The 22028-nt window shown below is 56.0% G+C and overlaps 1 protein-coding gene across 2 annotated transcripts; it reads left to right on the top strand.

The window, feature by feature from the left end:
• The first annotated feature begins 1369 nt into the window (after positions 1–1369).
• LOC113254720 (fatty-acid amide hydrolase 1) lies at positions 1370–21284 on the top strand. Of its 2 annotated transcripts, none has more exons than XM_026498180.4 (15): positions 1370–1657; positions 7506–7619; positions 9531–9665; positions 9901–10034; positions 10111–10317; positions 10567–10607; positions 10840–10964; positions 12092–12217; positions 12725–12822; positions 14715–14814; positions 15115–15155; positions 15917–15956; positions 16478–16586; positions 17090–17235; positions 17622–21284. In XM_026498180.4, exons 1-15 carry the CDS (start codon positions 1463–1465, stop codon positions 17748–17750), a joined length of 1740 nt encoding a protein of 579 aa, XP_026353965.2. In that variant the 5' UTR covers positions 1370–1462; the 3' UTR covers positions 17751–21284. The 2 variants fall into 2 exon arrangements, with proteins under 2 accessions (XP_026353965.2, XP_044239822.1); XM_044383887.3 differs by lacking the exon at positions 1370–1657 and adding an exon at positions 6729–7359.
• The last annotated feature ends 744 nt before the right edge of the window (positions 21285–22028 follow it).

Here is a 22028-nt window from a genome sequence, read left to right as displayed (position 1 = left end):
AGAAGGAGAAAATCTCAGGCCGACTCTGAGCTGAGTGCGGCAATGGTGGTGGGGCTCATTCCCCGACCCTGAGATCCCGACCTGAACCAAAATCAAGAGTGGGTGGACTCACCGACCGAGCCCGCAGGCGCCCCACTGATAGTTTTAAGTTTCACACATCTAGGCCCTTCTCAGGTGGGCCTTTCATTCAGTCCATAAACATTTATGGAGGGCCTGCTACGTGCCAGGCACCAATCCTAAAGGACCTCACGTACTGCTAACAATCCTGTGAGGTAGGCATTTTAACCACCCCTCTTTTACATGTTGAGGCACAGATTCAGAGAACGAAACACAGAAAGGGAGTACTAGCAGAGTATTTCAGCAGACAGCATTTCCAGCCACAAAGCACATTCCCACCCGGTGTCCTACAGAGTTTCGCTTTCAGGAGCAGTAATGGTGGTAAAGCGTGATGGTTAATAGCAATGGTTTGAGACTAGAGCTGAGTTTCAGTCCCCACTCGGCCACGTGTGTGATCCACAGAAGTCATTTAACCCCTCTTGTCTTCAGTTACCTCAGCTGTAAAATAAGGATCATAAAAATGCCTTCCTCCTAGGTGTGTTGGGAGGACAAATGAGATAAAGCACATAAAGTCCTAGGAGAGATGCCTGGATGGGAGTATTTTGTTTGTGTATGTAACCCCCACCCCATCCCCCTAAGGGAGAGTGCCAGGTCCCCAGACTCCTGGTCAGGCGTCCTCTCTGCTCTCTGGATGTAAAATCCAGGATGGCCCATGACTGGAGAAGGGTGACTCTGGGAAAGCCAGTCTGGGAAAGCCAGTAGGAGGTGGCTGAGCAAAAGGACAAGTGATGGGTGTCTGGCCTTGAAGAAGAGCCCTGGGAGAGAGACATGGGGTCCCAGAGTTGGGAAAGGGGAAGGGGCGGCAGGTGGGCTCCCCAGGGGACTTCCTGGGCCCCTTCCGCCTGGTGCCCCTGGAAGCCCCGAGCACGGGAGAGGTGGGCGCCCGGGGAGGGTCTCCTGGAAAGATGCTTCTAAACTGTTTGCAGGGATTAGTCAGGTCCGCGAGCCCCATCAGTCGGTCGCTGCTCCCTGTCCTCTCGGCCGGCCTTTCCCCGCAGGGGGCTCCCGCTAGTCACGCCTTCGGGAGCTGGGGCTGTGGGGTGCGCGGGGCGGAGGCTGACCCAGGGCGCCTGGGGGAAAGCGGTTGCCTCACCCGCCCCTCCCAGCCGGGTGCGGGCTTGACCTTGACCGTTGCGCGCCTGCGGCCTTGGCCCGCTGCCAGGCAACAGCGCGCTTCCCCGCTTCCCGGCTTCTCCGCTGGCCGACTGCCGCGCGGCGCTCTTCCCGCCCCTTCCGCGCAGGCGGGCGCGGGCTCCCGGGCCGATCCAGGCCGGGTTTTGCGGCGGCACGCGCGCGTGCTGATTCCTCATCTGTCGCTCTTGGTATCCATCGGCCGCGAGAGATCATGGTGCTGGACGAAATGTGGGCTGCGCTGTCTGGCGCCTCCGGGGCTGCCCTGGCCTGCTGCTTCGTGGCAGCGGCCGTGGCCCTGCGCTGGTCAAGTCGCCGGCCGGCGCGGGGCGCGGCGGCCCGGGCGCGGCAGAGGCAGCGGGCGGCCCTGGAGAGCATGGATAAGGCGGCGCGGCGCTTCCGCCTCCAGGTGACCGCTCGGGTCCGGCGTGTGTGGGGAGGCACAGCGCGGGGGTATCCCTAGCAGCCTTTTCAGGCGCGCTGGCGCGCGGACGGGCAGGTGGCGGGCAGCGCAGGTTTTACTTTCGGAACCCCTCCACGCCCTAAAGCATTCCGTGCTCTTTCCGAGTCAGGTAGAGCCGGCCGAGAGGAGGAGGAGGGAAACGAAAGGGACAGGGCAAGTCATGAAAGGACATCGCCGCACTCAAAGAAGGAGGAGCTTTGCTCGGTGCCAAAGAATCTCAAGACTGTTAGAACGCAAAAATGCAAGCCCGGCAACCATCAGGATGCTCGGGTTTAGGACTTCCGAATCAGAGTGATGGCCAAGGAAATCTGCAGAGCTCACAGTTCAAAGTGCTTGATAATGCTTGGTGATACAGAAAGCGAGTCAGGGCAGAACTTGCCCAAGTGCAAGGGAGCTGGGCTGGAATAGTCTCCCCAGCTCCTGCCGCCCCGGTGTCGTCCTAACCCCTGATAGGCCTCTTTCCTTGAGCAGGTGTAATTCCAGCCCTTCCCTGGATGATCCGTCAACAAGCTTTTCTCCTTCCGGATCAGCTCAGGGCGTGTTTAGGCGCCAGGGAGGAGCCTAAAGGAGGGGACTTTCTCGCTCCAGGTGTTTGAGACACTGGACCCAGCTAGAAATCAAAATGATAAATTCTGAGAGATGTTCTTATGTACCGAGAGAGGAAAAACTCGCCACAATTGTTTGTGAAGGTTTGTGTTCGGTAGGATTCAGATCTGCCAGGTGGGAAAGCACTCCAGGTGACTGGGGATACAACAGGAGTCAGGAGGATGTGCCTAGCTGGGAGCCAGGGATGGGGTCACGGAAAATTGCACTTAGCAGATGGTTGGCTGCAGCAAGTGATTTTACAGTTGGGCCAGAGCCGGAACTAGAACCTAGATACCCAGTGGGACTCTCCAGCCTCATTCCAGCGGGGAAAACGGGGGTGGGGGGGAGATAATAGGTAGGGAGACTGGGCCTTAGGATGCCAGGCCCAGGGTGCAGCCTTGATCACAGTGAGGTTTTAGCTGCTGTGAATTTCCTACACACCGTTCCCAGGCCAGGATATGTCGTATTTATTCATTTGTTGACGTAAATATGTGTCTGGTTGCAGCCTCTATTCGTCAAGCTGGCTGAAAAGCCCACCGTCCGTTTTTAGATGTTCAATCCAGACTGGCCACTGACCCTACCTGAGCCCAAGTTCTTGCCTGTCTAGTCCTCCTTCTCTGGCTGAACTCCAAGGCGCCCCACTCAGGGATCCCTGCAATGATACCCGGTCAGCCTGGAGACCCTCCACTGCTCCCAAGCCCCCCACCCCCACCCCCCACCCCCGTTCTGCAGCAACAGCCAGAACTGCAGCCAGCCAGTTCTATCAGCAAGAACTGTGTGGGGGCAGCTTCAGGGATCAGCCCACACTTCCTGCCTCCTGCACTCCCCTCCTCCTCACAAGAAACCCACCTGCTAGCAGGAGTGTGAGGTGGTGGAAGGGTGGGTCTTCCTTCACTTCGGCTCCAAACACCAGCATCTACACAGTTTCCCTCTGGAGAGACTGCCTTTCATTATTTTTAAGAACAAAATCTCCCAGGGTGAGTTTTGGCTCTGAAATAGGAAACACTGTTTTTACACCCTCCCTGGGGCAAGAAAGCCTGGCCTCAGAACATCCGAAGTTTGGCTCTTCCAGCTGGGTGAAGAGTGAAATTTGCCCTTTGATTTTCCTGCGACTGTGAAGGAGAAAGAACTATCTCAGTAATCTCATCGGGTTTGAACAATCAGGTCTTGATGACAGTAGCTCTCAAGGCCCTGGGGGCAGTTAAGAGGTAGGTAGTTTAGCTGAACTCAGTCCCTTGGGACCTTGGGACCAGCTCCTTCCTCCTTCCTGCCCCCAAATGCCTTTCTGCTTGGCTCTGGAGTCGCAGGATGATGGGGATGTGGGTTTTGAGGTTGTCTCAGGAGCCTTTCTTCTGGGGCTTTTTCGGCCCAGCCCCAAATAGCAAGAGGCCGTAGTGAGGTAAGCAGGGCCCTGGGCGGGCCCTGGGGGAACACAGCAGCGAGGTGGTGCAGCTCCGGCCTGATAGACTCCTGACGGGGCTGACTGGGGGCCCAGGTACCTCCAGTGTGCCCAGGCATCGCTGGAGGAGGGGGAATCCTAAGCATCCCTGAATCATCACAAAATGGTTCACCTCTCGGCTCTTGAACAACTCTAGAGTGAGACCTGCTTCTGGTAACTCTCTGTTGACTGTGCGAGGCTTAATCTGTAACAACTCTTTGCGTACTTTCCCCCCCACCTTGGCCCCTGAATGAGTTTTAACAGCCTTTCTAGACTGAAGAAAGGGACCAACAGCCGTAGACTCTGATGGCTGGGAGAGATATACCAGAGCCCCTGCTCACGCCTCTGCCTTTGCCCACATCTCTTACAACCCGTTTGGTCAGAACCCCGCTGGTCTTAACAGATGCCGCTCCCTTCCATTGGATCTGACCCGTAGTTCCATCTCCTGGCCTTCTCCAAGCCCCGCTTGAACCTGACTTTAAAGCAAAATAATTCAGTAGATGATTCATTCGTTGAGACCAGGATTCGTGGCCTACATGACCAAATGGAAAAGATATCTTGAAATAGAACAAAAGTGAGAAAAACCATGAGGGAAAAGAAAAAAGACATGGAGGACCACGTAGCATCCCAGAAATTAGGACAGGAGGGGCCTCAAGGAGAAAAGCAGCTGGCGGGGGGCAGCAGTTCGGTGATAGCTCTAGCATCCGTCCTTGGAAAAGAATGCTACGGGGTGGCCCTATGCTATTTTAGAACTTGTTTGTACACTGCTCTGCATTCTCCATTCAAATGTCGTTGCCTGCGTGTTTGCAGACTTTCTTGGGTGTCTTGTGAAAAAGGAAATGTCTCAGCTGCCTGATAACTAGTTGAAGACTTAAAAATAACTGTTAGCAATGGTGTCATGAGCCATCCGCACCGAAGAACAAAGGACAGAGTTAAAATTTGTGCTGAGACTGGAGGGAGCTTCTGACAGCTTCCAGCTGAGGCGCACAGGGTCTCTGTGGCGTCTTGTGGGAAGGTGGGAAATGTTGGTAATTATCCTAGTGTGGGGGACTCTTAGCTGATTTTTACTCTCTTCCCCATACTGTTAGGCATTCTTTTCTACAGTGAGGACATTTATATAATCAGAAAAAAAAATTAAAACCATTTTGCTATTTTCATCATGAAGTGGGAAAGGCAAGGTGTAATAAGTACTGTGTTTTTAGTATGATTCCTTTGTGCAAAACCAGAATATATAAAAATAATGACATACATGGTGGGTTTTTCAAAAACATTTTTTTTCCCCTGTAAGATTTCATTAGAAGCCATTAACTATGGTTTCCTTTTCAGAAGAGGGACTGGGCAGGGTGGTCCTAGAGGTGAGTGGGGTAAATGTTCATTTTTCATTTTGTATCTCTTTTTAAAAAATATATCACCAGGGATTATCTAGTGTGTGTGGAGAGATCATGGATTCATTTTCTTTCTTCTTTGTGGCTCCCTGTATTTTGTGGATATATATATAATATATATTAGGTATATATTATATATATATATATCTCCCAAGTCAGTAACGTATCTGTTGAACAAATGAAGGCCAGGGGGTATAGTGTTCTTGCTGTTAAGGCCGGGGCACCAAGGCTGTGTGGTGGGCACGTCTGGAGGGCGTGAGTAGGTGGTGTCTCAGGGAGGGCTGTGGAGGAGTCTGACAAGCCTGGAAGCACCTCCCGGCACACCTCTGAGGCTTGTGGTGTGACAGGGACCTTCAGGGGAGAGGCAAGGCCTGATTGGCTTTGCACTGTCTGGCCTGGCAGGAAGGGCAGGTGAGTGAGGCAAGCTTTGGCCTGGCAGCCAGTCAGGTGGCCCCCGTGTGAGCTAGGAGAGAAAGCCTGGGCGCTGGTGAGGGTTTTGGTGGAGGGGATAGAGAAGTGGCCATTTTCCAGAGCTACTTAGTGGGCACAGTGACTGACTGGATTTGGCCGCGGGTGAGAGGGAGAAGGAGGGATCTGGCATGACTCCTTTTTTCTCACTTTACCACCTGAATGGACAGCAGCCCTTCCCTAAGCAAGGGTACGCAGAACAGGAGCCGGTGCAAAGTGGGGGAGCAGTGAGCTCAGGGAGAAGGACACAGGGGTGGGTGGCAATGGGAATAGCCTGTGAACACCAGAGCTCAACTGGGTCAGGCTGGGTGGAGGGTCAGGAGACCGTGGGGCAGGTGGAGAGCCTGGATTGGAAGCCACGAGACAAGGATTCACTTTTCCCAGCATCAGAGAGGGAACAAGAGGAACCTGTCTCTTCCCGCATCTGGCTCCTTCTCATCCTTCAGATCACAGCCGAAAGAAGTGTCACCTCCTCGGAGAGGCCTGACCATCCCGTCTGAGTCAGTCCTCTGTTATTTCCATCACAGCACTGTGCACTTGGCTTCTGGCACTTTCCATGAACTGTCCATCATTTGTTAATTTGTTTCTTTTCTTGAGGGCAGGCTCTCTGAAAGCAGGGACTTGTCTGTCTTGGTTACCTCTAAATTCATAGCCCTTAACGTAGTCCTTGGCACGCAGTAGATGCTCAGAACATGTTTGTGTACTGACTGAATAAATGGATGATGCAAGTGGCAGAGAAGCAGGAGAAAACCAGAGGAAGTTGAAGAGAGCCAGTGTGTGGTCTCAATAGCTTTGAGTCTCTCAGTGACATGTGGAGCAAAGAACAGAATCAAGTATCTCTTGGATTTGGCAAGAGGAGGGCCCTAGTGACCTTGGCAAGAGCAGGAGAGAGTGGGGCTGGGAAGTGGTGGCCGTGATTCAGAGATTCTCCTCTAACCGTGTTTGCTAATTGGCTCAATACCTTTAACCGTGTTTGCTAATTGGCTCAATACCTTTGAGGAGGGAACAAGCTGGGTTTGCAGGCACGGGCTGACCCTGGAGACTCTGGGAGCCTTCCAGGCCTGGCAGTACGGTATCTGAAAAAACGTCCCCCCTCCTTCCGAGAGCTCTTCTCTGACTGCCCCTCTACCTACCTGCGCGCCCCCCACGCACCACACCGAGTTTTATTTTCTTCAAGTTATTTTTCTCCCTCTCAGATTCTTGTTTACTTATTAATTACCTGCTCGCTTCCCAAAGCATGGACGTGCCTTTTTTGTTCAGTCGTATCCCCGTGCCTGGTGTGGTGCTTGGTACAGAGTAGACACCTAATACATATCTGGAATGAAGGGAAAAAGTCCTCTTTTAGGTGTGCCCTCTGGCTACAGCCCCAACCACCCAGGATGGTGTCTTTTTTTTATTTTTATTTTTGGCTTCCCTGCTAGGGGTCGAGTGGTTAGGTGCAGGTGGGTAGCCAGTGGACAGCCTATGCTGAGCGGGCAGAGAACTGTAGTTTACCGGTATGGTCCTAGGTGACACACTTCGCCTCTCGGCACTTTAGTTTCTCTGTCTGTGCAATGGGAATGGTAACAAGATTTCACCAACATACAGAGCGTACCAGCACGGTGCCTACAGGCAGCTAGTAGTGGGGGTGGTTTGTAATGGTTTAATAATCAGCCTGGGCATGGCCTTTCCCAGGGCACCCCCACCGATAACCTTCTGGAAGAGATACATCTGCACTGTCCATGACAAGGACCTGCCTAGGCTGGGCCCCATTTCTGGTGTCAGAGCTGCAGGTGGGCATGGCTGTCAAGGGTTGGCACATGACAGCGAGCATCTGCTTTGGCAGGTGTGGGGACCTAGGAGCATGGGCCCCATGTGTCTGCTGTAGGCACTTGGGGCCTGTGGGGAGAGGGGGTACTTACCTGAAGTGTCTTCCCAGAATCCTGACCTGGACTCAGAGGCTCTGCTGGCCCTGTCCCTGACTCAACTGGTGCAGAAGTTACACAGTGGGGAGCTGTCCCCTGAGGCAGCGCTTTTCACCTACGTGGGAAAGGTAAGGGCCGCAAGGGTGAGGCCCCAGGGATCCTCCCTCTCTCTGCAAAGGCTGTGCGGAAAACCTGGCCTGGAGTTCGTCTCTCTGAGGGCCGGGGTGGGACCACAGTGCCAGGGGCTGCCAGGAGCTGTGTGTGTGTGAGAGAGAGAGAGAGAAAGAGAGAGAGAGAAGGAGAAAGAAGAGAGAGAGAGGAGCTGACTCTGTGTGTGTATTTGTGTTGGGGCGACACTGAGCATGTTGTTTTAGCTAAAAGCCTGGCTTTCAGCCCAGACTTCCCTCTCCCTCCCGCCTCCTCCCCATCGGTCACCAAGTGTGGTCTGTTCTCTTTCTATAGCTCTCTCCCGTCCAACCCCTCGTCCCCAACCCCCCAGCAGCCACCCTGGTCCTCCACCACCGTCTTCCTCCTTGATGGAGAACCAGCCTCCTGGCCGGATGCTCTCTCAGGTCTCCAGTTCTTCAGACTCTGCTCTCCTGCTCCCCTTCAGTCTCGAGCACCCTGTCTGGCCAAGGCCTTCTGGAGGGTGGGCAGCAATAGCCTGGCTGCCTGCCGGTGGTTCCCTGGCACCCAGAGCCTGCCACGCCGAGCCCTGCCTTGTGTGGGTTTCCCTTTACCTGGAAGGCTCTTCTCCCTCTTCTTACCCCACTTGGGGCAGCAGGCATCCCCGGCTGAACCTTAGGGGCTCAGAAAAGGAGGCCCTCTTCCAAGGAGGCTTCCCTGACCCTCCTCCCCTCCCAGCCTGAGTTAGGGTTCCCTCTTCAGTGCTCACTTTTTAACACATTTCTCTTGGCATTGTTGCACTTGCCTTGTCCTCTTTCCCCTGTCAACACTGGCCCCTTGTGGACAGAGCTTGTCTTATTTGTCTTCGTACTTGGTGCGGGACACTGTGTCTTTCCTACAGTAAGTGTTCCAGGCATCTGTTTGAAATGAGATGAAGGAAAGAAAGGGTTTATGAGTTGCCTTGCTTCTGGTTTCTTGAAACAGAGTGTGTGACAGTGACTATGGCCACTAAGCAGGCCGATGTGCCCGCTGGGTGACGGATGGGCGTGGGTGACCACAGGGTGAGTGACTGCCGCTGAGCGAGGGGAAAGGAGGCTGACTACGAGGGAGGACCCCGATTTCATGTGCCGAGGTGTGGAAGCGAGCCCACACCCGTTTTCCTCAGATGTCTCGCAGGGACAGGAGTGTTTGTTGAAAGCCATACATGGTTCTGCCCTGGCCTAGCCCTCCCATAGGGCGCTGCTGAGTGTGGTTTGAGCGCTATGGAGAGGCCTCATGGCAGAGGGTCCCCGTTAGGGCATCATTTCCTTTTAGGCAAGCTCCCACCCCTTTAAATGATTGGTATCAGCCGGTCACTCCTCCATGTGACTTGATTATCAGATTAAAGAGAGTCTGGGAGAGGGGACGCTTAACTGGGGCCGGTGTGGGCCAGGCCTGGGGCAGGAGAGAGCCTACTGGCCTCTGGAAGGCTGGAGCCCGGGTCTAGCCCTGCTCCGTGCTGACTCCCAGGGTGACCTGAGATGGGGATCTGCCCCTGTCTGCTTCACTGACAGAGATGTGGCTTAGAGGCCGAAGCTCAGCTTCCTCCCAGCTCATCCCCGCTGGGGAGTATCTGAAGCTAGTGTCTTGCTCCTTTGGGTGCCTTGGTTGTGCCCTGGTCCTGGAAGTACTTTCTCCATCTTGGGGTTGAGGCCAGAGACTGCCAGGGTGAGGCTGGGGCTAGATGTCCCCAGTGAGGTGGGTGCTGGGCTCTAGATTATTCTCTGTGCTCCTGGTTCTGGGCCATGCTGCTGGTTACCCTGCTGGGTATACTTTAAAAGGCCAATTTTATATAATGTATATTCAACCACAATTAAAAAAAAAAAAAAGAGGCCAATCTCACTCTGCCTTGCGTCCATTTCTCCCTCCTCCAGGCCTGGGAAGTAAACAAAGGGACCAACTGTGTGACTACCTACCTGGCGGACTGTGAGACTCAGCTGTCCCAGGCTCCGAGGCGGGGCCTGCTCTATGGCGTCCCTGTGAGCCTCAAGGAGTGCTTCAGCTACAAGGTGTGCCCTGCCTCCCATCCGGCTCCACCCCCCGCACCCCTGTCCCTGCCAGCCAGCCTGCCTCCTGGCTTACCCTGGGCCCTCCGAGGAAGTATCAGGGTCCAGAGGCCCTGAGAGGGACCCCGGGTGGGTGCCCCACCTTGGCCTGTGAGATGGCGGTCGGAGGGGACCCTCTGCTGCTGAAGGGCCCCGGAGCCATCAGCCACACCCCTCTCGGGCCTGTCCCGCCCTCTAGGGCCAGGACTCCACTCTGGGCTTGAGCCTGAACGAGAGCATGCCTGCGGAGTGTGACAGCGTGGCGGTGCGGGTGCTGAAGATGCAGGGCGCCGTGCCCTTCGTGCACACCAACGTCCCTCAGTCCATGTTCAGGTGGGCTTGGGGGCCGGGTGGGGCAGGGGTGCTGGCACCAGTGTGACCGGGGCTGACCTGTCCCTGCCTTCCACAGCTACGACTGCAGTAACCCCCTCTTTGGCCAGACCTTGAATCCGTGGCAGTCCTCCAAAAGCCCGGGTGGCTCCTCCGGGGGTGAAGGGGCCCTCATTGGGGCTGGAGGCTCCCCCCTGGGCTTAGGCACTGACATTGGAGGCAGCATCCGCTTTCCCTCCGCCTTCTGTGGCATCTGTGGCCTCAAGCCCACGTCAAACCGCATCAGGTATGGTGTGGCCAGTGGGTGGAAGGAGCTTCTGGGTCTCTTGCTGTGTGATCTTGGCCTAGCTTCCAACCTCTCTAGGCCCCAGGCGGGGATTCCCTCACTGGGGTTTTGCTGGGAGGGAGTGTCACAGCACCATTGGCCTTGGTTCCTAGTTTCCAAAGTGGTGAGAGTTCTAAGCTGCTGTATGGGTTTGGGGTTGGGCAGAGGGTGACCATTTCCTGTTTTCAACATCTTGTGTTTCTTATCCAGCAAGAGTGGCCTGAAGGGCTGTGTCTATGGACAGGTAGCAGGTGAGGTCGGGGGTTCCCTCAGTGCCCTGGAGGAGGGGGGGGTCTGCCTGATCCACCTCTACCCCTGCCTCTCCTGGGGATAGTGTTTGACTCCCAGGCTAGTCTAGGTCTGAGTTCCTACCTCCTTGTCTCTGCTCACACTCCTGGGCCATGGCCCAGCCCTTGCTTGGACCCAGCCCCAGAGCCCATTAGGGCAGGGTGATCTTTCTTTCTTCCCCTCCCTACCCCACAGTGCCGCTCTCAATCGGCCCCATGGCCCGAGATGTGGAAAGCCTAGCCCTGTGCCTGCGAGCGCTGCTGTGTGAGGACATGTTCCGCTTGGACCCCACGGTGCCCCCGCTGCCCTTCAAGGAGGAGGTGAGCAGGGGTGGGGACGGGCATGGGGTTGACTTTGGTTACTGCTGGTGCTCCTGAGCCCGGAGAGCAGTCCCAGGCAGTGTGCAGACATGGGAGACCCTGTCTCTTGAAAACCAGCCCCCAAGGGTCTGAAGCCAGGCTCCACTGCTGGTCCACAGACAGCCACCAGATGGAGCCCTTGCCTGCCTGTGGCCACCCTGGGGCGTTCCGCCTGGCCTGGGAGGCCTCTGCTGGGGAAAGGTCCCACCTTCTGGCCTCAGCCTCTTCTGCCAGCACTGAGAGACAAGAGTCACTTCTCAGCCCAGAACCACTTGAGGGAGAACTAGGGTGTTCGTTGGCAGGAGATCTGGGCTGGGTGGGGTGAGCTGCCCCTCCTTGGCAGAGGATATTCTCACGACCCAGTGGTTTAAGAACCCCTTCCTGATTGGTGCGCCTGGGTGGCACAGCGGTTAAGCGTCTGCCTTCGGCTGAGGGCGTGATCCCCGCGTTATGGGATCAAGCCCCACATCAGGCTCCTCTGCTGGGAGCCTGCTCCTTCCTCTCCCACTCCCCCTGCTTGTGTTCCCTCTCTCGCTGGCTGTCTTTCTCTCTGTCAAATAAATAAATAAAATCTTAAAAAAAAAAAAAAAAAAAAAGAACCCCTTCCTGAGAGGGAGGAGAGGAGGGGAGGAGGTCCTTGTGATGTGGTCTGGAACGAATTATCATGGGTGCCAGGACTTGCATTCTTGAAACAGGCAGTGGAGGGCCTAGACTCAGGAGACCGGTTACCTGGGTTCTGGACCTAGGTTCTGACCTGTTGTCAGTCTGCACTGGATGGACTGGGGCGAGGCCCAGCCCCAGTCTGGGCCGTTTGCCTATCTCCCTACCTAGACCTGGAGCCTCAATTTCGTCACACGGTCAGTGGGAATCCTCATCCGTGCCGGCCCCTCCTGCAGAGTCATTGTAAACGGGTTTTGTGGAAGGGTCAGATGCAGAAAGGGCCGGCCTCTCAGGCACTCAGTTTTCTGGGGATCCGGGCTACAGCCTGTCAGCTGTGTCTGGGGCTGAGTAGCTTCTCTGATCTCTGGGAGCCCTACTTTGGGCCGCCCTCTCTTGACCTGATTCTGACTCTGGGGTTTTGCCCCCAGGTCTACGCAAGCTCTCGGCCCCTGCGTGTGGGGTATTATGAGACCGACAAGTATACCATGCCCACCCCGGCCATGAAGCGGGCCGTGCTGGAGACGAAGCAGAGCCTGGAGGCTGCTGGCCACACGGTATGGCTGTGGGAACCCGGAAGTCCTGGTACGGCCCCTCCTTCAGGGAAACCTTCCCGGTACCATGGCTGCCACCTGTTCCCGGCGTCCCTTCACCCTGATTGTTTTGTGGTTGGGATGGGGACGATGTCCCCGTGGGACCCGTGGATAGAGGGCTGATCACGAGTGTTAGGTTACGTGGCGGGTGGTGAACCCAGCCCTGTGCTGGCGATGAGTGAGCGCTGCTCTGGGAGGCTCCCGTCAACCACAGACAGCGGTGCACAGCTGTCCAGAGGTTCCCACCATCCCAGGGTGGTGGGCCAGTGGGTTTCGACCTGCTCATCTGAGACAAGTGTATGTGTGGCTTGACTTCTCGCATGATGGGCATTTTAAGGGAGTGTTCACGGGTCAGAAAGCCTGCCTTCGTGGCTCCAGTGGGGGCTACCATGGGGCAGGGTTGGTCCATGGGGGTTGTGGGAGGCAAGGGTTTCTAGGTGTGGGGGGCCTTACACCCCCTCAATCTCGCAGCTGGTTCCCTTCCTGCCAAGCAACATACCCCATGCTCTGGAGACCCTGTCAACTGGTGGGCTGTTCAGTGATGGCGGCCACAGCTTCCTACAGAATTTGTGAGTGATGTTGGACTTTGGGGTCTGGGGTGGGGTCTACTGATGGGCCGCTCTGGGAGACAATGGGGGACAGGCCTCAGCTAAACACAAACAAGGTCAGAGCATTCTGGGCAGGGACCTCGCTGCCCCTCTAACTGTGCAGGTGGAGCCTGGAGATCCCTTGCCAGGAGACTTTGGAAAGGGACCGACTCGAGGGGAGGCTGGATTGAACAGAGCTCAACTGAGGAAAACTCACTGGGAGGTAGGGGGTGGGCAGGGGAGTTGCTTGTCTATTTGGGAAAGATTGAGAGACAAGGGCAGGGGGAGGCAGGAAGGGAGAGGTCTAGACATCATGCTGTGACTCCAGGCTTTTCCGACTTGAGCCGAACCTGCCTTTTGAGTAGTTTTCTCTTCTGCAGAGTGGGTTGCTTGGATCAGACCTACTTTAAGGGACTTTGCAGAGCTCATATTTATTTTATTTTTTATAGCTCTTTTGTTCAAGATTTTATTTATTTATTTATTTATTTATTTATTTATTTGACAGAGAGAGAGAGAGATCACAAGCAGGGAGAGGGGCAGAGGGAGAAGCAGACTCCCTGCTGAGCAGGGAGCCCTGTGTGGGGCTCAATCCCAGGACCCTGGGATCAGGACCTGAGCTGAAGGCAGTTGTTTAACTGACTGAGCCACCCAGGCGCCCCCAGAGCTCATGTTTAGAGAAGCTGGTTCCACTTAGACGCTTTCAGTCCTTAAAGGTGGATAGGGGTGCAAGACAGACCTGTGAAGGGCTGTGGCTGGGCCGACTGGCCCTCCTCTTGTACCTGAGTATGGTCCAGGCTTCGGCAGAAGTGGCTGCTCCTCACTCTGGCCCTGAGAGCGAAGCCCTGGGGTCGGCCTCCTGAGACCTTTCCCTGAGCTCTAGAGCTAGAGACAGCTTCAGAAATAAGGGTCATGGCGGCTGCATTGTCCCTCTAGGCTGGCGGCAGCATTAATAGGGGATGTCCTCGGTGTCAGGGCCTGGCCATGGAAATGTTGCCCTTATGGAGTCCTTATGGCTTTGAGCTGAGTGTGCCGGGGAGGGAGACGCGGGGACCTGCCTTGGGAAGCTCCAGTGGGTATGGAGTGGAGCCCAGGCGTCCCAAATGATCAGCAGAAATAAGTCACATGTCTAAAAGGAGGCAGATAGGGATGCCTGGGTGGCTCAGTTGGATAAGTGTCTGCTTTCGGTTCAGGTCATGATCCCGGGGTCCTGGGATCTAGTCCCATGTCAGGCTTCCTGCTCGGCAGGAATCCTGCTTCTCCCTCTCCCACTCCCCCTGCTTGTGTTCCCTCTCTCGCTGGCTGTCTCTCTGTCTGCCAAATAAATAAATAAAATCTTTAAAATGAATGAATGAATGAATGAAGGCAGATAGGGGTGCCTGGCTAGCACAGTCCATATAGCATGGGACTCTTGATCTCTGGGTCGTGAATTTGAACCCCATGTTGGGTGTAGAGATTACTTAAAGAAAAAAGAGAAAATCGAAAGAAAGAAAGAAAGAAAGAAAGAAAGAAAGAAAGAAAGAAAGAAAGAAAGAAAGAAAAGAAAGAAAGGAAAAGAAAAGAAAGAAAGAAAGAAAGAAAAGAAAGAAAGGAAAAGAAAAGAAAGAAAGAAAGAAAGGAAAAGAAAAGAAAGAAAGAAAGAAAGGAAAAGAAAAGAAAAGAAAAGAAAAGAAAAGAAAAGAAAAGAAAAGAAAAGAAAAGAAAAGGGAGAGAAGGCCAGATGACGGGGTTGGAGACCAGTGGTTATGAGAGTCTGGTGAGGGGGAGTGGAGGAGGTGTCATGGAATAGATGACACTGAGCTGGGGGTACAATGAGGGGGGCAAGCCAGGAGGGAGGCCTGGGGAGGGAGTGCTGGACTGGACCCTTTGTCTCCCAGCAAAGGTGATTTCGTGGACCCCTGCTTGGGGGACCTGATCTCCATTCTGAAGATGCCGAGGTGGTTGAAAGGACTGCTGGCTTTCCTGCTGAAGCCTGTGGTGAGAGCACAAGGAGTGGAGAGCTGGGCTGGGCTGGGAGGGAGCCTCTGGGACTCCTCCCCTCTTGCCTTAGCCTCTCTTGGTTTGGGCAAGCATGGCCTCCTCTTCTCTCCACCCCCTACCCAGACTCCTCTCCTCTCCCCATGCCCTGCAATCTTCAGCCAGCTGCATGCTGACAGAGGGGCTGACCTGGGACCTGGGGGAAGGGACAGAGGGAAGAGGCACAGGTGTTGGCCTGAAGAAGATTGTGTACACTCAGCCCAGAACTGAGTCACTGACACTGTGTTTGTCCTTCGGCAGCTCCCAAGGGTAGCAGGTTTTCTTAACAGCATGAAGTCCCGGTAAGGACATTTCCCATGCCCAGATCTTGCCGCCTCTTCCCCTGACCCAGGGTTAAGTGGTTTCTGATGGGAAGAGCCGAGGGAAGTCTCTTCTGAGGCTGGAAGTGGCCCAGCCAGGGCAGCAACCTCTGTGGCTTCCAGATGGGACCTTGAAGTTTGTCTTCACAGGGTCTAGGTCTGGCTAGAGAAGAGGGGCCTGAAGGAGATCACAGGATGACACAGGGTGCAGAGGAGAAGACCTGGCTAGGGGAGGGTAGAAAGGACCAGGAAAGGAAGCATCCTGGAGGCCCAGGGGAAAGAGGGCTACTGGGGAACCCGTGAGAGACGCTGCTCTTAGAGGTCTGATGGGAACCAAGCTGCACTGGGTCCTGCTGTCCCCTTAGTGGCCTGGGTGGGAAAAGCAGGCCATAAACGGCCTCATTTTTAAGCCCTGACATCCTGCGGACTTGCCCCTTCTCTCACTGCCAGGCATTCAGGACCTTTGACGGCTCTGGTGGGAGTCGGGCCTGCTCCGGGCCTGGCTCTGCTATAAAGTCACTAAGTGACACAGTCTAAATCCCTCTTGGGGCCTGATTGTCTCTACAGGACATGAACTTAGGGCTTTGAACTTCTTTCCTGTGCTACCTCCCTCTTGGAGCTCCCCTAGTTGAGAAGGGTCTGTGGAGGAGTGAGATCTGGGAGGTGCTAAGAGTAGGGGTGTGATGTTGCTACTCCCCATGGCTGTGACCTTGATGGCCAGTGACCTCCTTTCCTCTGCCCAGGTCGGCCGGCAAGCTCTGGGAACTGCAGCACGAGATCGAGGTGAGGCCAGAGGTCCTAGACTAGAGTTGGGTGAGGTGTGGGGCGGAACTAGACTGGGCACCTGCCAGTGGGATCTCTTAGCCACCGGTCCCTCTGGTCCCCTGGAGTGGCCTGTCATTTCCCCTTCCACTCCCCGGACTGGTCTGCTCAGGCCCTGCTCTCTGATCCTCACTCGCCTGGGTGCTGACCCTTGGTGGCTGGGTCAGTCTGTGGCTCCTGTCCTGGATGCCTCTCTGTCCCCCTCTCCCCCCCTCCCCCCGTGCTGTTGGGAACTATGTGGCCCTGCCCTGGCAGGAAAAATGATGTCTACAGTTCATGTGGGAGGTGGAACAATGGAGGCCTCCTGGAGGCAGCCGTGCCTGTCTGCCCCGAGGACCTCCACCCCCATCCCAGTGTGGCTTAGTCCACATGCAGGGGCAGGCCCTGGGGCCAAAGCCACCCCGGCCACGGTCCCTGCACTGAAGAGTCTATGCGATGGGCTGGCTCTGAGGGCTTCCCCTGGTGTGCTGGCCCCCTCCCAGGTGTACCGAAACTCCGTGATTGCCCAGTGGAGAGCGCTGGACCTGGATGTGCTGCTCACCCCCATGCTGGGCCCTGCTCTGGACCTGAATGCCCCAGGCAAGGCCACAGGTGAGGTCAGCTGCCCCAGCACACACCGGGACACTCCCGCCTGCCTCTCCTCTTCTGTGAGTTCAGCGCAGTGCCCAGCAGGCTGCGGGGAGGCTACTGGGAAGTACAAGAGAAGCCTTGGGGGAGGGCTGCACCCTTGGGGAGGGCCCTGCCCTTGGGGAGCTCACAGTCCCACTGGCTGGAGAGAGATGGGGGTCACCTGGGATGCTCTGGGAGGGAACGAGCTCCCTGTTCTCAGCACCACGGAAGTTGGAGATCTTGAGTTACGGAGCCTGTGGTTTGGGGAGGTGCAGTTTCAAGTCCAGGTGGGATTTAGAAAAGCCAAGAAAAATAGGAACAACAGTCCAGGTGGGGAGGCTTCCTGGGCAAAGCCGGCCCCGAATCCGGGTTCCTGGGCTTTGTCACTCACTCCAGTCTGTAGGGGCAGGGTGCCATCTCCCCGGGGGCCGGGGTGGGGGAGACGGTGGCCTCTGGAGTCTCTAGCTGCCCGTGGTGCCTTGCAGCGGCTGTCAGCTACACTCTGCTCTACAACTGCCTGGACTTCCCCGCGGGGGTGGTGCCTGTCACCTCGGTGACCGCAGAGGATGAGGCCCAGATGGAACATTACAGGGGCTACTTTGGGGATATGTGGGACAACGTGCTACAGAAGGTGAGGCCACAGGGCCTGGCCTGGCCCCTGGGCGCCCCCCCTTCCCCTGGACTCCTACCCACACCCTAACTCTGGCTGCTGGGAAGGAAGCAGCATGAGCATGTGCGGTCCTCCCCTCCCCTCCCCTCTCCTCCCTTGCCCTCCCCATTGAGTAAGCTCTACACCCAGCATGGGGCTCAAACTCACTACCCCAAGATCAAGAGTTGCATGCTCTACCGAGTGAGGCAGCCAGGCGCCCCACTGCCGGCCCTCCTTGATGCGAGGCGCCTGAAAGACTGCAGCCTGGCTCTGCTGTGCCGCCCCTCCTCTCCAGCTGGGGTGCTTCCTGGTCCCTGGTGGGGCCCTGTGTCCACCGCCTTCCATCCTGATGCCCGTGTCCCCTGCAGGCCATGAAGAAGAGCGTGGGGCTGCCAGTGGCCGTGCAGTGCGTGGCTCTGCCCTGGGAGGAAGAGTTGTGTCTGCGGTTCATGCGGGAGGTGGAGCGACTGATGAGCCCCGAAAAGAGGCCATCCTGACTGCTGCCTGCCCACCCGCCTGGCTCTGGAGGACCCGAGACCCCCTTGGTCTGTGCCTGGCCTCGTGCGGGCGCCGCTGCCACCCTGGGAGGGAATGTTCGGCCTGGGGCAGGGGCTTCCATGTCACCCTCCCTTGATCCCCTGCAAGAAGCGCAGACCCCCTGAGTCTGGACCTTGCTCCCCATTCTGGTCCCCTCCCTCTGCCCTGACACCCCCCCCCCCCCGCCATGTGGCAGGCAGTGAGTATGACATGGGCAGAGGCCCATTCACAGTCAAGAAATGTTTCTAGTCTGTACACTTTCTGGCTGTCATTGTTAGGGCACTGGGGCTTGGGCCCTACTCTGGCCTTGGGCCTTGGCAGTCTCCTGGTTCCCAACCCCCACAGGAGCCACACGGGCTTCTCAGAGTGGGTCTTGCAGCCCCAGCGCCTCCCCCTCCCCCACTCCCTGTGCTTAGACTAAGGCTTGCTTTGCTAGGCATGGCCCTTCTCTTCTTTCTTTGCTCCTTCCCTCTGCCGAGGATGCCCTTTCTGCTCCTCTGCCATGAAATCCTTTGAGGCGCTGCTCAGATCCCTCTTCCTTGAGAAGGCCTTCCCTCCTTCCTCTGAGCCCTGGTGGGCGCTCTCTTCCCAGTCTGTCCTGTGTGGTGGGCATCTGTGGGTGGGTTTGCCTTTCTTAGGACACTGGCTGCCCTTGACTGCAGGGACCCTGATGCTGTATCTTTGTCCTTACACAAGGCAGCAGGGAGTCTGGAGTGCTGGCCATGAGGTGGTGCTGTTGGGGGGAGGGGGCCTGTAGGCCTCAGAAAGAGAGCACGAGACAAGGCGATCTGGTAGAGAGCACTCACAGGGCCGGCCAAGGATTGGATTGTTTTAGGAAGGCTTCCTGAAGGAGGAGGACCTGTGTTGAGTGTAGACGGTTCCCAGAAGCTGAGATGGGGGTCAGGACATCCCAGGAAGAAGGAGCCATACACCCAGAGACCAGGATGAGTTCAGTAGACGGAGGTATTGAATGGGCAAAGGAGAAGCAGCAGAGGGGTAGGTGGAGGTCAAATCAAGGTGGACTTTGGGGGTCAGTTCAGGAACTTGAATCCTGTCTTGAGGGCAATGGGGAGCTCTTAAAGGATCACACAGTTGCAGCAGAGAGTAGACTGGGGGGACAGCCTGGAGAGGGACCAGGAGGCTGCTCCATGATCCTAATCTGGGGAAGGGGGCCTGGGGCCTGAGCTACAGCCATGGCCCAGGAGTAGGGAGAGAGGTGGTTTGGGAATTGACAGTTGGGATGGAAGTGAGTGGTCTCTGCTCAGAGTCTCACCTCTGCCCCGTCTGCCAACCTCCCTCTTACAGAACTGCGTTGCCTGGCGGGTAGGAGGGTGACTAGTCTGTCATGGGGGGCTTCTTGGCCCCCTTAAGCAGAGCTTACTCTTCCCTGGCCCCAGCCCTAACCCCCCTGTTTACTGTAGAAGATGCTTCTGAGCCTGAGCCCTCGGGTCGGGCACGCGCTGGCTTCTGCCTGGCTCCCTTCATATTCTTTTCAGGGCAGACTGCCTTCCCAAGACTCCCTTCTCCTCCCTGACCTTCCTACTCCTTCAGAGGAGCTTTTCCTTCCAGGTTACATGCTCAGTGGCCCCTGCACTGTCTGACAGCGGTGTCCCTGTCTCAGGGGGACCCGTTTCAGGGTAGATGCGAGGGCTGATCACGGACACCTAGATGGGGATGGCCAGGTCATTGAACTTTGCCCAGATTCCTTGTAACTACTGTGGTGTTTTCCTCCTAACATTCCACAGAATCATCTGTACCCACCACCTCCCAGCTTCTTACTCCTGCCCCATTTCTCTCTTCGGTTACTAATGTCTTTGTGCTTTTTTTTTTTTTTTTTTTTTTAGATTTATTTATTGGGGGGGCACCTGGGTGGCTCAGTCAGTTAAGCATCTGCCTTCGGCTCAGGTCATGATCCCAGGGTCCTGGGATTGAGCCCGGAGTCTGGCTCCTTGCTCAGTGGGGAGCCTGCTTCTCCCTCTTGCTCTACCCCTCCCCCCACTCATGCTTCCCCCCTCCATAAATAAATGACATCTTAAAAAGAGTACTTATTTTAGAGAGAAAGTGTGCATGCATGAGCAGGGGGTGGGGCAGAGGGAGAGAGAGAGAATCCTCAAGCAGGCTCCCCACTGAGCAGAGAGCCCAACTGGGGGGGGAGCTGGATCCCAGGACCTTGAGATCATGACCTGAGCCGAAATCAAGAGTCAGATGCTTAACTGACTGAGCCACCCGGGCTCCCCAATATCCTTGTGCTCTTAGACACAAGGCTGTAAGGTGGGGGTGCCTGTCCTCCTCCCTTCACCGCTTCACCCTTGAACCCTAGCATGGGCTTGCCCGGCCCTGTGCTCAGCGGTGCTGGAGCCCGACCAAGCCTGACTTCCCTCCTTGAGAGGCTCCGGGGCTTATGGGGGTGGTTAGGCATTAACACAAACACGTCTCCTCCCTGGGGCGTCAGGGCTTGGGGAAAGGCTAGACAAAGGGACAAATGCCGGGAGGTGGGGGAGGTGGTCGCTGTGGCCGGTCAGTGACCAGAGAGGGCCCAACCCTAATGGACATCCAGATGGGGGTGGCCAGGGAGTTGCTTCATTTTGCCCTGAACCCTTGTAACTGCTGTGTCCGTTTGTCTCCTATCACTCCACCTGCCTCTACTTTTCTCCTTCTCTTGCCCCAGTTTTCTCTTTGGTCACTGATATCCTTGTGCTCTTAGACACAAGGCTGTAGGGTGAGGGTGCCTGTCCTCTTCCCTTCACTGCTTCACTGCTTCACCCTTTGAGCCCCAGCATGGCCTTGCCCGGCCCTGTGCTCAGCGGTGCTGGAGCTCGACCAAGCCTGACTCCCCTCCTTGAGAGGCTCCGGGGCTTTTGGGGGTGGTTGGACATTAACACACACACACACACACACACACACACGTCTGCTCCCTGGGGGTCAGGGCTTGGGGAAAGGTTAGACAAGGAGGCAAATGCTGCTGAGGGGTTGGGGAGGTGGTCGCTGTGGCCAGTGAGCAACCACTGTGTTCCGTCTCCATTGCTATGCTAGCATTCTAGTCCACGCCACCTGCCTGTCGTCTGGACAAGGCAGTAACCTAACTGGGCTTCCCTGTCTCCATCCGCACCTGTTCCCCAGTCCATTTTCCATGCAGTTGCCCGAGGGATGCTTTGAAAGTGTCAATCAGATCGAGTCACTTGTCTCAAGACCTAATGGCTTCCCATCCCACCCAGAATAAAACCCAGTCTCCTCCTCGTGTCTTAAAGGCTCTGTGGAACATGACCCTTGCTCGCCTCTCCAGCCTCCTCTAGAGTCTCTTCCCCTCCTTGATTGTGCTTCAGCCACACGAGCACCTTTCTGGATCGTCTACAGCTGGTGGCCCCCGCTTCAGAGCTTTTGTGTTATTCTGGTCCCCTCTGCTTGGAACGTTCCACTCCAGACTGGGCTTCTCCAACTGTCCCTCATATCGGAGTTGGGCGACCTTTCTAAACACAATTCTGATCATGCCTGAACTCTTGAGTATCGCTTGTGTTCAGTCAGAATCCTGGCTCTGACCTACAAGGCCGTGCCTCACCCGACCATGCGGCTGACCGCTCTAGTCTCCTCCCCTTCCCGAGTGCTCACATCCTAGTGTGGCCCTCGGATGGTGCTTGGGACAGTGTGCACAACTCCCATCTCCACACTGTCTGCTCACTGTACTTGCCCTTCCTCACGTCCGCACCTGCAGACCTCCCACTTACCCAAGGCGAGGGTAGTCTGCCCTCTGGCAGGCTGTGTGGAAAGGGCTTCTTTGTGCCTCTGTTCATACTGCAAAGCAGGGGCCGTGTCTTAATAATAGAATCCAACATCTGTTAGTCCGTGGAGTTGATAACCCGTTATCCCATTGGAAAAAAATGGGCATTATTATTTCCATGTTATAGGTGGGGAAACAAGTTTAAAAACGGTTGTTAATTTGTCCAAGGCCAAAGACTTGCACAGAGATTTGAAGCCACTAAGCCAAACTTATTATATTTTCCTCATTTACACAATCATCCCGAGAACATGCGCTAAACATCCCAGGGTACCGGGTCCTGGGCTCGGTGACCACAAACGCTGGAGACAGAAGCAAGCTCCGTTCACGGTGCTTCTCTCCTGATGTGTATCCCCAGGATGTCCTGTCATGCCCCTGTCCACCCTCCCTTCCTCTCCCCGGGGCTGTGATCGTTGAAGTTTAGGACATGGTGAGAATACCTGCTATTTGTCCCTGTTAAGCAGCA

This window comes from Ursus arctos, unplaced genomic scaffold, assembly GCF_023065955.2.
Source record: "Ursus arctos isolate Adak ecotype North America unplaced genomic scaffold, UrsArc2.0 scaffold_12, whole genome shotgun sequence".
Taxonomy (NCBI): Eukaryota; Metazoa; Chordata; class Mammalia; order Carnivora; family Ursidae; genus Ursus; species Ursus arctos.
The sequence above is the reverse complement of the archived record's forward strand: the minus strand, read 5'-3'. Positions and strand labels throughout refer to the sequence as shown.

Excerpts from the sequence above, each read along its gene's own strand:
- LOC113254720 (XM_026498180.4), top strand. The coding sequence starts at position 1,463 with ATGGTGCTGGACGAAATGTGGGCTGCGCTGTCTGGCGCCTCCGGGGCT. Across the intron at positions 7,620-9,530 it reads TTTTCACCTACGTGGGAAAG|GCCTGGGAAGTAAACAAAGG; the intron begins GTAAGGGCCGCA and ends TCCCTCCTCCAG. Across the intron at positions 10,608-10,839 it reads TGTCTATGGACAGGTAGCAG|TGCCGCTCTCAATCGGCCCC; the intron begins GTGAGGTCGGGG and ends CCTACCCCACAG.